Source organism: Coloeus monedula (assembly GCF_965178545.1).
Source record: "Coloeus monedula genome assembly, chromosome: 29".
Taxonomy (NCBI): Eukaryota; Metazoa; Chordata; class Aves; order Passeriformes; family Corvidae; genus Coloeus; species Coloeus monedula.
The window spans coordinates 662,181-676,157 of record NC_138809.1 but is presented as its reverse complement, the minus strand read 5'-3'; the positions used below and the strand labels follow the sequence as shown (position 1 = coordinate 676,157).

Here is a 13,977-nt window from a genome sequence, read left to right as displayed (position 1 = left end):
TTCCAGCCTCAGTTCCTTGAGGAGTGGCCGGGGCACTCCGGGATGAGCCGCTGGCAGACGATGTCCCTCTCACCGGCGTTCCCCCCTTGCGATGTGCCGGTGAGGGCTGCAAACAGGAAACCTGGCTGACACCGCGAGGGGAAACGTGTGAGGCTATGAAGGTTTTGGGGAGGGACGGGTTTCTTAAGGTGGAGAGAGCCGGGGCAGGCGCCGCTCCGCGTGCCGGGGGCTGCTGGGGGGCACCGGGCGCCGTCCCCGCCCCGGGGTTTGCGGAGCCGCTGCACGGCGCATCCATCCCCGTCCCGGAGCGATGGATGAGCCGGACCCAGCCCGAAATCCTTGCGCTAATCCCCAGTCCCTGCAAGCTCTGGGGCGCAGCCGGGCTGGCACCGCTCTGGCCGTGGGTCCAGCCGGAGCCTGGCACCACCCGGGCGGGAGCGGCAGCGGGCACACGGCAGAGCCGCAGCCTTGGCAGCTCGGCTGCTGCTCCCCGCAGCGGCGTCCGAAGCGCTGATGCCCCAGGACAGCCCAGAAGTGTGCCTGGCTCTGGCACCCAGAGTCGGAGGAAGGGGAATGGTGCTGGATTCCACCATGCCAGGACTGAATCCTGGCTCACGATGTGACCCTGGCACCACCAAGCCCGCTGTCCCCACCGAGCTCTGCTGTCCCCACCAAGCTCTGCTGTCCCCGTGCCCAGCGGTGCCAGGTCCCGGCATGAGGACAGGAGGGACAAAGACACCTTTGCAGGCTCGAATGTGCCAGTGGGCAGGTGGTCAGAGTCCCCTCCTCACCACAGCCCACCCAGCTGCCGGTGGCACCTGGATGTCACCCCAGGGCCACCATGCCACCTTCCTGTGACGTCTCCTCATCACATGAAGGTTCTTGCAGCTTCGGTTGCTGCTTCCTGCCTGTCGCAGGCAGCAGAGGCAGGAGCACAGGCAGGGCAGCGGTGCTGCCCCACCCTGCCTGCCCCCCTGCCCGTCCCCCTGCCCACTGCATCGCCTCCGGCCACCGGCAGCCAGGGCCCCACGTGGCCGAGCAGAGGTAGGAGCGTGGGCTGCGGGTTTGGGCTGTGGTTGGATTTGCAGCAAGGCCCAGGAGTGATCCCTGAGCAGGGGCTGCAGGACGGGGCAGCACCAGGTGGTGCAGGGATGTTCCCCCTGCCCAAAGGCAGGACAAAGGGCACGGTGATGGGGTGAAGAGAGAGAGAGTGCGGTCCCCTACCCACACCAACCCTTCCAGCCAGATCTTACCCCCTTTCCAAAGGGGGAAGTCCAGCCCGGAAATGTCTTGCAGAGCAAAGCTTTCAGCCCATTTCAAGTCTGCTCTGACTCGTTCCCGCCTCAGGAGTGCAGGGTTTCAGAGGCACACCCTGCCCCAGGGAGCAAATCCCCCCCGAGCTGCCCCTCCGAGGCCGAGGTGCTGGGATGGGGGAGTAGGGATGAGCCCACCACCCCTGCCCAGGACCCCCACCCAGCTGGGGGATGCACAGCAAGCTGGGGACAGTGGCATTGTCCCCAGCTGCCTGGCCATGCCTGGGCAGGACCTGACGCAAATTCTCCTCCCCAGCACTCCCCGAGTTGGGTTACTGCAGTTTGGAATGTTTTGTTTCTCTTCCTCACCTTCCCCTGCCTGCCAGGGCGCAGGGCCAGGCTGGGCACTGCCGTGGGTTAAAGGTGGAGTTGGGGTGCCTTTCCTGGTGGCTCCCCTTGCTCTCAGACAAGCCTCGACCCACTCCTCTGACTCAGCTTTGCCTCCCAGATCCAACCAGCCCCAGCATCTTCCACCCCCTCAAGCATCTGCTGGGGATTAGCATTGTTTTGCTGGGTGTTGGCAGCTTGGGGTCGAGCTCAAGGTCCCAAGGTCCCTTGGGAGCTGCTCAGCCTCTCCCTCCCCTTCCCAGGGCTGACCTGAAGGGGACTTCAGAGGGGCTGGAGGATTCCCATGCTTTCCCCTCAGCTCCTCCCCACCCACAGCACTGTCCCCAGAGCTTTTCTCCTCTGGGGTCCCAAGGTCACTGTCCCTTTCCATCATGCAGGCCCAGGGTGGTCTCCCTGGGGAGGATCAGGGTGATGAGCCTGAGCTTGGGGAGCACAAGGGGAAGGTGATGCTCACCCAGGTTGTTGGTGAGAGCAGGGCCTGGGGGGGGTGTCTTGGAGTCCCCAGACTCCCCAGTGCCCTACAGGCAGTGAGGGGCCCCAAAGGAGGCCTCCCTGCCCCTGAGCCTTTTTCTCCCCATTTCCTGGGACAGGGGACCCCATGGATGATGACCGTCCCCTCTTCACCACCTTCAAGCCCTTCGGTGAGGACAACACAGCCAGAGCCAAGCCAGCACCCAACACAACCCCCATCCAGCCCCCGGGGGCAGAGCAGTCCCCAGGACACCACAACAGACGTGGCAGGGTAGGACATGGGGACATGAGGGCGGACATGAGCCCAGCTCACCATCCCAGTGCCCCCACGCTCTCAGGGGCCGTGTCCTCACAGGCTGCACGGGGAGCCCCGTGCAGGGAGCAGAACATCCCTGGGGCACGTCCTCACCTTAGCCCCCAGTGCTGTCCCCTTCCCTCCAGGTCCCTCCAGGCTCCTGGTCACCTCCGCCAGCCCAGTCCCTGCCCGAGGGGGGCCCGCGGCCAGAGCAGGTGGCCCTGCGTGCCCGGACGAGGCTGTGGTTTGAGCAGACACAAGCCCAGAGGCTGGGGCCCAAGGGGGAGCTCCCAACGTGGTTCCACGGCTTCATCAGCCGGAGGTGAGCGATGGGGAGGCCAAGGCGGGGAACAGGGTCAGTGTCCCCACCCCTTGGAGCTGGATCCCCGGATCACACGAAGAGGATGAGGTCGAATGGCTCAGTGTCCCTTCCCACAGGGAGGCAGAGGAGCTGCTGCAGGATCAGCCCCTGGGCTGCTTCCTGGTCCGCTTCAGCGAGAGCACCGTCGGCTTCGTCCTCTCCTACAGGTGAGGCACTCAGCCCTGCCCGAGGGAGGGGCCGACGAGCTCGGTCCCCTCCCGCCCGCGGTGCCCATGCCATCCCCTCTCCCGCCAGGGGCAGGGATCGCTGCCGGCATTTTGTCCTGGACCAGCTGCCGGACGGGCGATACGTGGTCCTGGGGGAGCGCAGCGCCCACGCCGAGCTGGCCGAGCTGTTGCAGCACTACGCCACGGCCCCCGTCACGCCGTACCACGAGTTCCTCACCGTGCCCCTGCCGAGTGGATGGGTGAGGTCCCGGCCCCCGAGAGCCCCTGCAGCCCTGGAGTCATTCCGGCTGCACGGACAGGGTGATTTTCCCAAGCTGGGGAATAAAGCCAAGGGAAGTCCAAGCATCACGAAAGCCGGGGTTGGAACCGCAGCCACGCTGGGGCTACCAGGAGCCAGGAGCCAGCCCGCGGCCAACGCCCGGCTGGGTCTGCCCTGACCACGCACCCATCCTGACACCTCTCTGCTCTCCCTGCAGAAAGACGAGCCCCGAGGACGGGCGCAGCCCCCAGCTGGCAGCGATGCTGCACATTCCTCACTGAGCGAAGCACCAGCAAAGCTCCCGGACTACAACCCAGCGTCCCTGGAGCTCCCCAGAGCCGAGGGCGGCTCCGGCAGAGAGGTAATGGGGGAGAGGGAATGGAGGCACCTTCCCAAGGACGGGAGCCACAGGTGGCACGGGGCGCGGGGACGCAGTCACAACCACCACGGACCCGCTTCCAGACCTCACCTCCAGCCTGTCCCACCTCTCCCCCAGGCTCCCGGTGCTCCGCCGTCGCTCCCTGCTAAGACCAGCGCCCGGGGCGCGGCTCAGGGGCCGCACAGCCCCTCCGGCAGCGCGGCAGCGCCCGAGGTTCCCTATGCCCAGGTGCACAGAGAAGCCGCCCGCCCCGAGCCCCCCGAGACCAAGTACCAGCAGCTCTTGTGTTTCCACGTCTACGCCGAGCCCCGCGAGGACATCGCCCCCAGCCCCCCCGAGCCCGAGGAGCCCGGCCCCGAGGAACCCATCCCCTTCTATGCCATGACCCGGGGCTGGAGCCGCCGCGCCGGCTCCGAGGAGAACATCTACTCCGAGGTGGCACTGGCCCGGCAGGATCCGCCCGCTCGGCTCCCCACGGCACCCCAAAACGCCTTCTCCACGCTGCCCCTCAAACCCCGGCCCCACCGCCGGCTCTTCCGCAGCGTTTCCAGCCAGGACTGCAAGAGGAGGCAGCTGTCGGCGGCGCCCAGCACGGACAGGGAGGACCGAGGAGCTTCCAGCACAGCCACAGAGGTGGGTCCCCAAGGCAGGTCATCGCCCTAGAGCTCAGCCCCAACACGAGTGAGGCCTCCCGGAGCCTGGGGGATCAGGGTTTGCTCCACACCAGGAGCACAGGGAGAAGCATGAAAACCTGGAATGGTTCAGGTTGGAAAGAAGCCCATCCCATCCCACCCCCTGCCATGGGCAGGAACACCTTCCACTAGCCCAGGGTGCTCCAAGCCCTGTCCAGCCTTACCTCGGGCATTTCCAGGGATCCAGGGGCAGCCACAGCTGCTCTGGGCACCCTGTGCCAGGGCCTCCTCACCCTCCCAGGGAAGAATTCCCTCCCAGTATCCCACCCGACCCTGCCCTCTGGCAGTGGGAAGCCATTCCCCCTCATCTGTCCTTGCAAAAACTGGGGCCCCGGCCCGAGCCAAGCCGAGGGCTGGGAGAGTGAAAGAACAACTTTGTGCTATTTCCTGGCTCTCAAATCCACCTTCTCCCTGAAAATTCCCCAGGTCATTCTGAACCCTGCCCTGGAGCTGGATGACCCCGTGTACAGCTGGAGCACACACAGGGAGCAGCAAACCACAGCCATGGCTGAGAACGTGTACGAGCAGCTGCCTGGGGACTGTCCCTAAGCACCCGCACAGGTGGGCCCAGGACAAGACCTGGCTCCCAGGCAGGAGGAACCTCAGCCTCCCTCTCACTGAAGGAAGCCCTCAGCCCTGCAAGGAGAGGTCCAAGGCTGCTGTTGGCCCCAGCCAGCGATGCCAATCTGCTCCGTGGGGAGCCCCTGCTCTTCCGGCTTCCCAGCCCTGCTGGAGCAGGGGGGAGCAAGGTTACCTTACCCATGAACACATTCCAGGAGAGTTCTGTTAATAAAATGAGGGCAAAAAAGGCTGTTACAGGAAAAACAGGGATGAGTTTGGCACAGCTGGTGCATGCAGTTGTTGGATATTAAATTGGCCACAAACTGGAGTGATGCTGCAGGCAGGGCTATGCTGAACCTCCCCATCCTGCAGCCAACACTCCAAGCCCTGCCTGCTTCCTCAGCCACAGAACTTGGGATGACACCAGTGTCCCAGGGCTGCCCCGTGGAGCACAAACCCCGGCTGGAACAACCCCAAGCCACGGTGGTGCCGGGCAGTGTCGGTGGTGCTGCCACCTCTACAGGAGCAGGGAGCCAGGATGGCCAAAGCCCGGGCTCGGAGGGAAAAGAGAGGGCTGGGGCATTGTAGCTGTTTTGTCTCCAGTAAAAATCACTTCTGACTTTTCACAAACCTGAATTTTGTTATTCTTAGAAGGCTGAAAGCAGAGCACGAGCCCTTGGAACCCCCCCTTGGTGCTAAACCTGAGCCATCAGCCCAACGGGAAGTGGGAAAGGGAACCTGGGAGCTCCAGCCCCCACACAGGCTGTGCTCCACACCACAAACTCCCCGGGTCAAGAGGGTACCTGGATGAGGATCTGAGCCCCTTGTGATGGAAACGGGGCTGGGTGGGTTCATTAAAACATATATCCCTTTACCAAATCTTTTCTGGGAGGATTTCACTGTACATACAAGATATGAATAAATTACTCAACAGTAACTTTATTCTGATCATTCAAATACTCAAAACGGGCTCTGCAAAGTACTAAACATCCAGGGAACTAAACTAAAAATGAGATTAGTTTAAAATGTTCTAAGAAAAGACTTCAGTCATGGGGGTTTGCTTGTTTTTAAGAGGTAATATGGGAGAAAAAACACCTCTTGGGAGTTTTTCTTACCAGAAAAAGAAATATTGGTCATTTGAGCTGTGGTTACAACAAATAAAACCTGGAGTGGTGGGAATATAAGCTAAATAACCAGGCCAGCTCTCTGCTCATTTCAGCATCACTCGCTTTGGTGAACAACTAAGTGATGCCACAGAGATTTGGATCCATGGATTGAGCCAGCAGAGCTGCACAGGATTTGCAGTCACATCACCTTGAAGGAATCCTTAAATAAAAAAAAAGGTTTAATTTGAAGAAGTTAGGGCTGGGCAGTCTCCTCCTCCCAGCCAGGAGAGTAAAGTCAACACTTAATTGAAACAGAACTGATACAAACAAGCTGGAAAATAAAAAGTACAGTTGGCAGCTCTCCTCTGCGTCTGCCCAGAGGAAACTGCCGCGCTCACTCCCAGCCAGCCGCACGTGGGACACTGGGACACTCAGTTTGATGAGTCTGGGAACAGCCTGGGGCAGGACAGTAGGCCTTGGGTCGGGGGAGGAGGAAAGAGGGGGAAAAAGGAAGGACAATATACATGCACACACGGCTCAGGGTATCCCAAAGCCCTGAGTGTGCCGGGCAGGAGAACCTCCCCTCCACGTGCAGCGCTTCCCCTGGCACAGGCTCTGACCTGCACAGGGGTGTCCCCTCAGCTCGGCTCAGGCTGTGGAGCCCAGAGCAAAAACACCAACTTAAAAACCAGGATATCAAAACCATCGGCATGAGAGGAGTGCTGGAGCGGCCCGGACACGAGGAAGCAGCTGTGAGGACATCTTAAAGGGAAGGACAAAATAAAAATTCCAAAGCCAGGCTTGATCTTGGAACTCACCGTGTTCTAGAAAGGAAAATGACACTCTCAATTCACAGCAAGTCCAAGAGAGGAGCAAAGTGGGAATTGGGAGTTTATTGAGCCTCTGCTGAAGGGTCTGGCATCAGGAGGAACAGCCTGTTCCCTCAGGACAGGAGCTGGAGCCTCACACCCAGCACGTTCCCTGCGGTGCCTTGGGACCGTCCTTGGCTGATTGGAACCTTCCACGTTACCGTTTACAAGGAGGGAGGGGAGGGATTACAGGTGGAGTTTCAGGACCAGCTTGCAATGACCCTTCTTCCTGCCAGGCCAGGGAGCGCAGTGTCCTCCCTCCAGCCGAGCAGCCCCGTCCTGGGGGCCTGGCTGACCTCCCGGAGGCCAGGAGACACCGGACACAGCAGGTCACCCGGGACGCCAGCCAAAAAGCAGGACAGATGTGTCAGAATCCGTATTTGGCTTGAGTCTGCCGTCTGCTGAGCTTGTTTTCAGACCATGTGTTTTTCAGTTCCAGTTCCCTCTCCTTGGCCTGCAGAGATGGAGAGGATGCTGTTACCCTCCGTGTTTCAGTGACTCAGCAGCATTCCGGCCTCCTCCGGCCCCGCTCATGTGGATTACGGAGCCCTTCAACCAGAAACCTCGTTACAGGAGTTAGCATAATCATCCTGACAGAGGCCTGGATTAATTGGGATGCACAGGCATTTCATTCATGCTGAAAAGCAGCTTCTCGTGGGGATGGGCTCGCCAACCCCGGGGCAGAATCCAGCACAGGATCCCAGAGCCTCGGAACATGCAGGAAGGGCAAAGCAAAGCCAAAAGCTCAGGACTGGGATCCCCTCAGGGCCAGGATTCACCTCTGGCCCCACTGGGTCTCACTGGGACTCGGGGGGTTCTCGGGGACAGTTCCTGGTCCCCAGCTGCTGGAGGAGCAGCTCCACCAGCCCAGTCTCGTGTTGCCAAGCATCAAACCCTGCAGTTCTGCCTGGGTCAGCTCCTACACCACAGGGAGGCCACTCACCTGATGGATCAGGTACGTGATCTGGTGTTTTCTCCTTTGCTGTCCTGTGGGCTGATCTCCTTTTTTCTAGAAAGCAGAAAGAGGTGAAGTGTTCAGCCTGGAAAGATGCTTCCCTGGACAGCAAACCAAGACAAGGGCCTGCATGCAGCCATCCCAAGCAGCATTTGTTCCCTATTAAACTGCAAATTCCTTTGGCTGAAGCACTTCCTGGCTGGCCCTCCCCACCCACATGTCGTGTTCTGGGGAACTCTGCTGGTCTCCCACAGGTCATTATTTACCAGGCCCCTGTTCCCCTCCCTAGTGACTGCCCAGCACCCACCACAGCTCCAGATGAGGCTGATGTGGGCACTGAGCAGAGGCTCCAACCCCAGCCCTCACCCTCCACCCCACCTTGCTGAATGACTTCATGGTCTTCTCCTCCGTCAAGGATTTGGTCAGCCACTGCTGGGCCCCGCTCAGCTGGTCGTCACCTTTGATGTCCACAAAGTTGATCTCTTCCCTCCCACGATTCCGCTTGCCTTGCAGACGCTTGAACTGAAGGAAGAACAGAACAGCTGGAACTACACCAAACACTGACCTGACTCAAGGCACAGCAACAGTTTTCCAGCCAGGGTTTTGATCTTTCAGAGAATTTTGTTTCGCTGTACATCAGAGTATCTAAAACTACTTAGCATGAAGGTTATAATCTCATTTTCCTACAGCATTTACTCCTGCTTCCAGACTTGCTCAGGAGACCTTTGGAGTCCCGAGTCTCACACTTTAAGAGCCACAGAAGAACCTCAAGTTTTGCTGCCAACACATTCACCTGGTCTGTACCAGCCACCGTGTGGCCACAGGACCAGGGCAGTGCCCTTCCCCTGTGCTGGCACTGCTGAGGCACCTCCAGTCCTAGGGTCAGTTTGGGGCCCCTCATGACGAGAAAGAGATTGAGGAGCTGGAGTGTGCCCAGAGAAGCAACAGAGCTGGGGAAGGAGCTGGAGCACGAGGGGAGGCTCAGGGGGGCCCTTCTGGCTCTCCACAACTCCCTGACAGGAGGGTGCAGCCAGTGAGGGGTCAGGCTCTGCTCCCAGGGAACAAGGGACAGGAGAAGAGAAAATGGCCTCAAGCGGTGCCAGGGGAGGATTAGGCTGGATAGAGGGAAAGTTCCTACACCCAGAGGGTTGTCCAGTCCTGGCACAGGCTGCCCAGGGCAGTGGTGAAGTCCCTATCCCCAGAGGGATTTAAAAGCTGTGTGGATGTGGCACTTGGAGACATGGTTTAGTGGTGGCCTTGGCAGTGCTGGGGAATGATTGCACTTGATGGTCTTGGAGGCCTTTTCCAACCTCAACAACTGATTCTGTTCTATCCTATCCTTATCAGGCCTGCAGACCCAGCTGGAGCAGGAGCCCAGCAGACTGTGGGAAGGACTCCACACGTCCACAACACAGGACGAGACCCCCCCAGAAAAACCATCCAGCCCACGCCACCGGAAACACAGGACGTGCTGGGGGGCAGGGCTGTGGCTGCCAAGTGACTCCTGTGTTCTGGCAGAGCTCAGAGCCAAATTCCACAGGGGGACAGACAATGAAGTGCCAACCGCTTCGTCGTCGATGAAGGAGGAGTCGGTGCTCATCTCCTGTGGCGGGGCCTGCGCTGGTTCCACCTCTGGGTAGTACCCGCTGCTGTAGTAATCCTGGCAGGGAAAGGGAAACCAGCTAGTCACGAGAGCAATCCTGGAGCATCACTGAGCCATGGACCTGCCCCGTGGGCCGATTCCATCAGAGGGACAAACCAACAAATGCTTTGAGGGACTTTTCACAAGGCTCTGGAGTGACAGGACAGGGGGAATGGCTTCCCACTGCCAGAGGGCAGGATTAGATGGGATATTGGGAAGGAATTCCTCCCTGTGAGGGTGGGGAGGCCCTGGCACAGGTTGCCCAGAGAAGCTGTGGCTGCCCCTGGATCCCTGGAAGTGTTCCAGGCCAGGTTGGACGGGGCTTGGAGCAGCCTGGGATAGTGAAGGGGCTGGAACTGGATGGGCTTTAAGGTCCCTTCCAACCCAAACCAGTCTGTGATTCTATGAATTATTAGAAACAACCTGGGCTCAGACACGAGCTCCAGTGAGCCCTGACTCTGCACCCTCACATCCAGGGCATTTTCACAGGAGCGCACCTGTCAAACATCTGTCCAGCAAAGAACATCTGGAGCTCTCACACCATAAGAATATCCACTCGTGCCCAGTGCTGTGGCTCCCTGTCCCGGGTATCTTGGGCTGGATTCCCTGCCCCATGTCCCAAGTAGCTCCAAAGGGCTGGATTCCCAGGAGCACCCAGTAACTCACTTGAGCCCCTCACTCCACCTCCGGCCAGTGAACCCACCTGGTAGTAGCTCCCGGGCTCGCCGTAGGCTGGGGGGAACTGGCCATAGGGATGGCTGCCGTAGTCCTCACCGGGTTTGGGTGCCCAGCTGTGCTGAACTCCGCTGGAGCCCGCGCCCGTCTTGAACTCCAGAGGGGCGTTAGCGGCCGCGTCCTGGAACTGGGGCTCCGGCTCTGTCCCGGGCGGAGGGTCCTCCGACCCCCCCGTGCCGGGGTACAGGTAGGGCTCGGCGCCCGCGGCACTGGGCTCGCTCCTGTCGGACAAGGAGAAGTAGTTCTCTGGCTGCACCTCCTCGTCGCTGTCCTCCTCCTCCTGGGTGATCTGTTTGGTTACCTGCAGCGCCGCGCTCTTGGCTGCGGCTTTGATGGCCGACGGGGACGGAGTTGTGGGCACGGCCGGCTTGGGCACGGGTTTGGCTTTGGAGGACGAGCTTGGGGCCTTGGCAGGCTTGGAGTCGGAAGCGTTTTCTCCTGCTTTCCTCGAGAAGGCGTAGGGCAGGAGTAACCGATTGGTCTCTTTCACTGTCATGTTTTTGGGCTGAGGAAGCAAAGCGGACAAGCCGGAGCCCTCGCTGCGTCCCTGGTGAGACCCACGCAGGACAAACGCACCACAGAAAGAAAAGAGTGAGATTATTCACTTTTCCTGGCTTCCTGACAATCATCCCCCCAGTTCTAACACCACCTGTGGGTTTCCCACTGCTTGGCCACTCTGAACACACGGCACAAAAGGCCAAGGGGATTTTGAAGGGAAATGAGGTACCTTCAAATATCTGCCCAATTCCCAAATTAATGCCTCTTTTGCCAAGATTTAAATTGGTGAAATTGCCCAAAAAAAAAGGACTTGAAAACCCACAGGATTTCAGGAATATCCCTATAGGGGATCAGAGTGGATGGACCTATAGGCGATCAGAGTGGATGATTTACGCAAGTGGAAGCCCAAGACTGGTCGCAGTCCAACACTTTTTCCCATGACAATTGTTTAACTGAGTGCCCTTGTTACCTACCTGAAGAGTATTCTTCTTCTTTGCTGGTTCATCTTCCTCTGAATCTGACTGAGAGAGAAAACCAGAGCTCAGCACAACCTGAGATGGTAAACTAAAGAAGTTGTGTTAATAAATCCCAGGAAAATAAACCCAAAGAGATGGAAGACCTCCAGGTGCACAGCAGCAGGTCAGGGCTCTCCTTCAGAGGGACAGACAACAACAGAGTTACTGGAGGGGAAGCGCAAACCACACAAAGGGTGTAAACTTCCCTGCAGGGATATAGAGAATTGTTCCCAATAATGCTGGAATTGCCAAATATCCAGTTAAAATTCGAGTGGGAAGCCTGGTTGACATCTGCAAAGGCCCTAAGTATCCTTATATTTTCATGGCTCCTCAGAGAACTTGGAAGAGGCAACAAGGACTGAGGGCTTGTGCCAGTTTACCTCCAACCCATAAACCAGGGAAAGACAAGGAATGTGTGTAAACAAAGAGAGCTGGGAGTGACTGTAAACCCACGTGCTGGTTTGGGAGAGAGGACACACTGCAGCTGCCCTGGGGAGGGGCATCCCCTGGTTCATCTCCAGGGGATGAACTACAGCGATGGGAGGGATTTTAAGGAGAACGAGGGAACAACTGAGGACACCAGTCACAGGTCAGGGGACCTCCAGGAATCCCAAGTGGGAACTGCTCAGAGCAGCTCCAGTTTAAGGTACTTTCTGTCCCTTCAACATTCACTTGCTCAACACTGACAACATGCAGGATGTGTGGTCAGAGCCCACCAGGCAGAGCACGGAGAGGGGTAAAGCAGGAACAAATCCCTGTTTGTTCCAGCTGCCTGGAATCACACCACACTGCTGCAAGGAGGTAGGTGAAAAGTGGCTGTGACGGGCTGGGATATCCTTCACCCCTCTGTCCCAAAGGCTGAACCTCCAGAGCTCCGGGTCTGGAATCTGCCAGACTGGGATGGTCATCGGGAGCAGGGTGGCTCAGGAAGGGATGGGGAACCTGTGTCCTCTCCCCCTCTTCCCCTGACTCCCCCAGACTCTTCCAGCAAAGCAACAGCACTGACTTCCTCTGGGCTCCCCCAAAGTGCTGCCAGGCCACTATTAATGGACACTGTTTATAAATCTTTCCTCGAGCCACCCGTCCCCATGGAAATGACCCCAAGCTTCCAGTTCAGCTCTTCCTACAGCCCCAGGCACTCCTGTCACACCAAAACCAGCGACATGATCGTCACCTCCACATGACAACAGGCCAGGCTGGGGTGACCTGGTCTCATGGAAGGTGTCCCTGCCTGTGGGCAGTGTGGAACAGGATGAGTTTTAAGGGTCTCTTCCAACCCAAACCACTCCAGGATTCCAAGTGCTGGTTTAGATGAGATATTGGGAAGAAATTCTGTGAGGATGCTGAAGCCTAGCACAGGGCGCCCAGAGCAGCTGTGGCTGCCCCATCCCTGGAAGTGTCCCAGCCCAGGCTGGACAGGGCTTGGAGCAAGCTGGGACAGTGAAAGGTGTCCCTGCCCATGGCAGGGGAGTGGAACAAGATGAGTTCTAAGGTCCCTGCCAACCCACATAGAATCCACGATTCTATGACAGTGCTGTCCCAGAGGAAATGAGCAGTGGGGAGAGGATGAAACCTGATCAGTGGGGATCCCGAGTTAAAAACCAGGGGGACAGGGACCTGCCTTTCCCTGCTCTCACTGTCTGGGTTCACAAGCCCTGCAAGGCACAGTAAACACACACACACACAAAAAAAACCCCAACACAAAATGAGAGGGAAATGGTCACCTATAAGTTTGGATGATGCCTGAAGCCTTTAGATAAACAAGCAATAAATTGCTCAAAAAATCTATCATCTGCACAGCAAACAAAAGACTTTTTTGGGCTACAACGCCCTGCAGCTCCACATCATCAACTCGTTAACTCCACGAATAAAGAAGGGTGCAGATAATCTGGGTTTGGCTGCATTATGATTATAAATAAGGTTTCTATATCAGTTTAATTCTGCAAAGCGCTTTAGGATTAGGGCAGGCAGCCAGGACAAATCTCCCCGTGGATGACACAACAATAGATCCCGGTACCTCGGTGTGAGGGAGAGAGGGAAGGGACCCGCGGGGGGAGGTTTCACCCCCGAAGGGCTCGAGCAGGGGGTTTGTTCCATACTCACATCCCCCTTGTGCAGCTCGGGCGCCGCGATCCGCACCGGCTCCGTCCTCTTCTTTGGCTTGGGGAGGCCCAAACCCGCCCCGGGGGAGGCAGCGGGGGGCGGGCTGAGGGGGGAGGCGGCGGTGGCCGCATTCCTGGGGGGCGGCAGAAGGAGCCCCCTCGGCCGGGGGGGCTCCGCGGCCCCGTCCCCGCTGGCGGCCTGCTCCGGGGGACTCTCGGCTCCGGCCTGCCCCGGCGGGGCGCTGCCGAAGCCGCTCACGGCGGGCGGGGGGCCCATGAGGAACGCCGGGGGCACGGCGGGGGCTCTGGGCGGGGGCAGCGCGGCGAAAAGCCCCCGGGACGAGGGCTGCTCGGCTGCGGCCGGGGGAGAATCGGCGGCTTCCTCCTCCTCGCCCGCAGGCTCCTCCGCATCGCTGTCCTCCTCGCTGCTAGCGTAGGCCACGAGGGACATGGCCCCAGGGAGGGCGGCCCTTCGCGGGCAGCAGCCGCTACGCGAGGCCGGGGATCCACCCTCCGCGCTAGGCCGCACCGCCGCCGCGCCTTCAGCGCCCGCAGCGGGGAGGAAGGGGCGGGCGGGGGCGAGGCTACGTCGCCATGGCGGCCCCTCCCCGTGCGGCGGCGGGGCCGCGGAGCGAGGCGAGGCGACGGCGGCGGCTCCGCGCTCCCGGTAATGGCTGCCGGCAGCGCC

At 59.4% G+C, this 13,977-nt stretch overlaps 2 protein-coding genes across 2 annotated transcripts; one reads left to right on the top strand and one right to left on the bottom strand.

Annotated features, from left to right (window-relative positions):
• Window positions 1–42: 42 nt before the first annotated feature.
• On the top strand, window positions 43–4,855 carry SH2D2A (SH2 domain containing 2A; the record flags this gene model as incomplete). Its single annotated transcript, XM_082298580.1, has 10 exons — window positions 43–99; window positions 918–1,044; window positions 1,977–2,126; window positions 2,252–2,403; window positions 2,574–2,749; window positions 2,866–2,955; window positions 3,044–3,215; window positions 3,453–3,596; window positions 3,732–4,247; window positions 4,733–4,855. 10 exons carry the CDS (start codon window positions 43–45, stop codon window positions 4,853–4,855), a joined length of 1,707 nt encoding a protein of 568 aa, XP_082154706.1.
• Window positions 4,856–6,840: 1,985 nt separating this feature from the next.
• Window positions 6,841–13,977, bottom strand: PRCC (proline rich mitotic checkpoint control factor). Its single transcript, XM_082298793.1, has 7 exons — window positions 13,291–13,977; window positions 11,146–11,193; window positions 10,143–10,721; window positions 9,362–9,457; window positions 8,176–8,319; window positions 7,786–7,851; window positions 6,841–7,296 (listed from the first exon to the last, which is right to left on the bottom strand). Exons 1-7 carry the CDS (start codon window positions 13,738–13,740, stop codon window positions 7,210–7,212), a joined length of 1,470 nt encoding a protein of 489 aa, XP_082154919.1. The 5' UTR covers window positions 13,741–13,977; the 3' UTR covers window positions 6,841–7,209.

Bases quoted from the DNA above. Each gene is read 5' to 3' on its own strand.
- PRCC (XM_082298793.1), bottom strand. From the start codon at position 13,740: ATGTCCCTCGTGGCCTACGCTAGCAGCGAGGAGGACAGCGATGCGGAG. The intron at 11,194-13,290 runs GTGAGTATGGAA...TTTCTCTCTCAG, and splicing joins CCGAGCTGCACAAGGGGGAT to TCAGATTCAGAGGAAGATGA. The intron at 10,722-11,145 runs GTAGGTAACAAG...GGGTCTCACCAG, and splicing joins AGAAGAAGAATACTCTTCAG to GGACGCAGCGAGGGCTCCGG.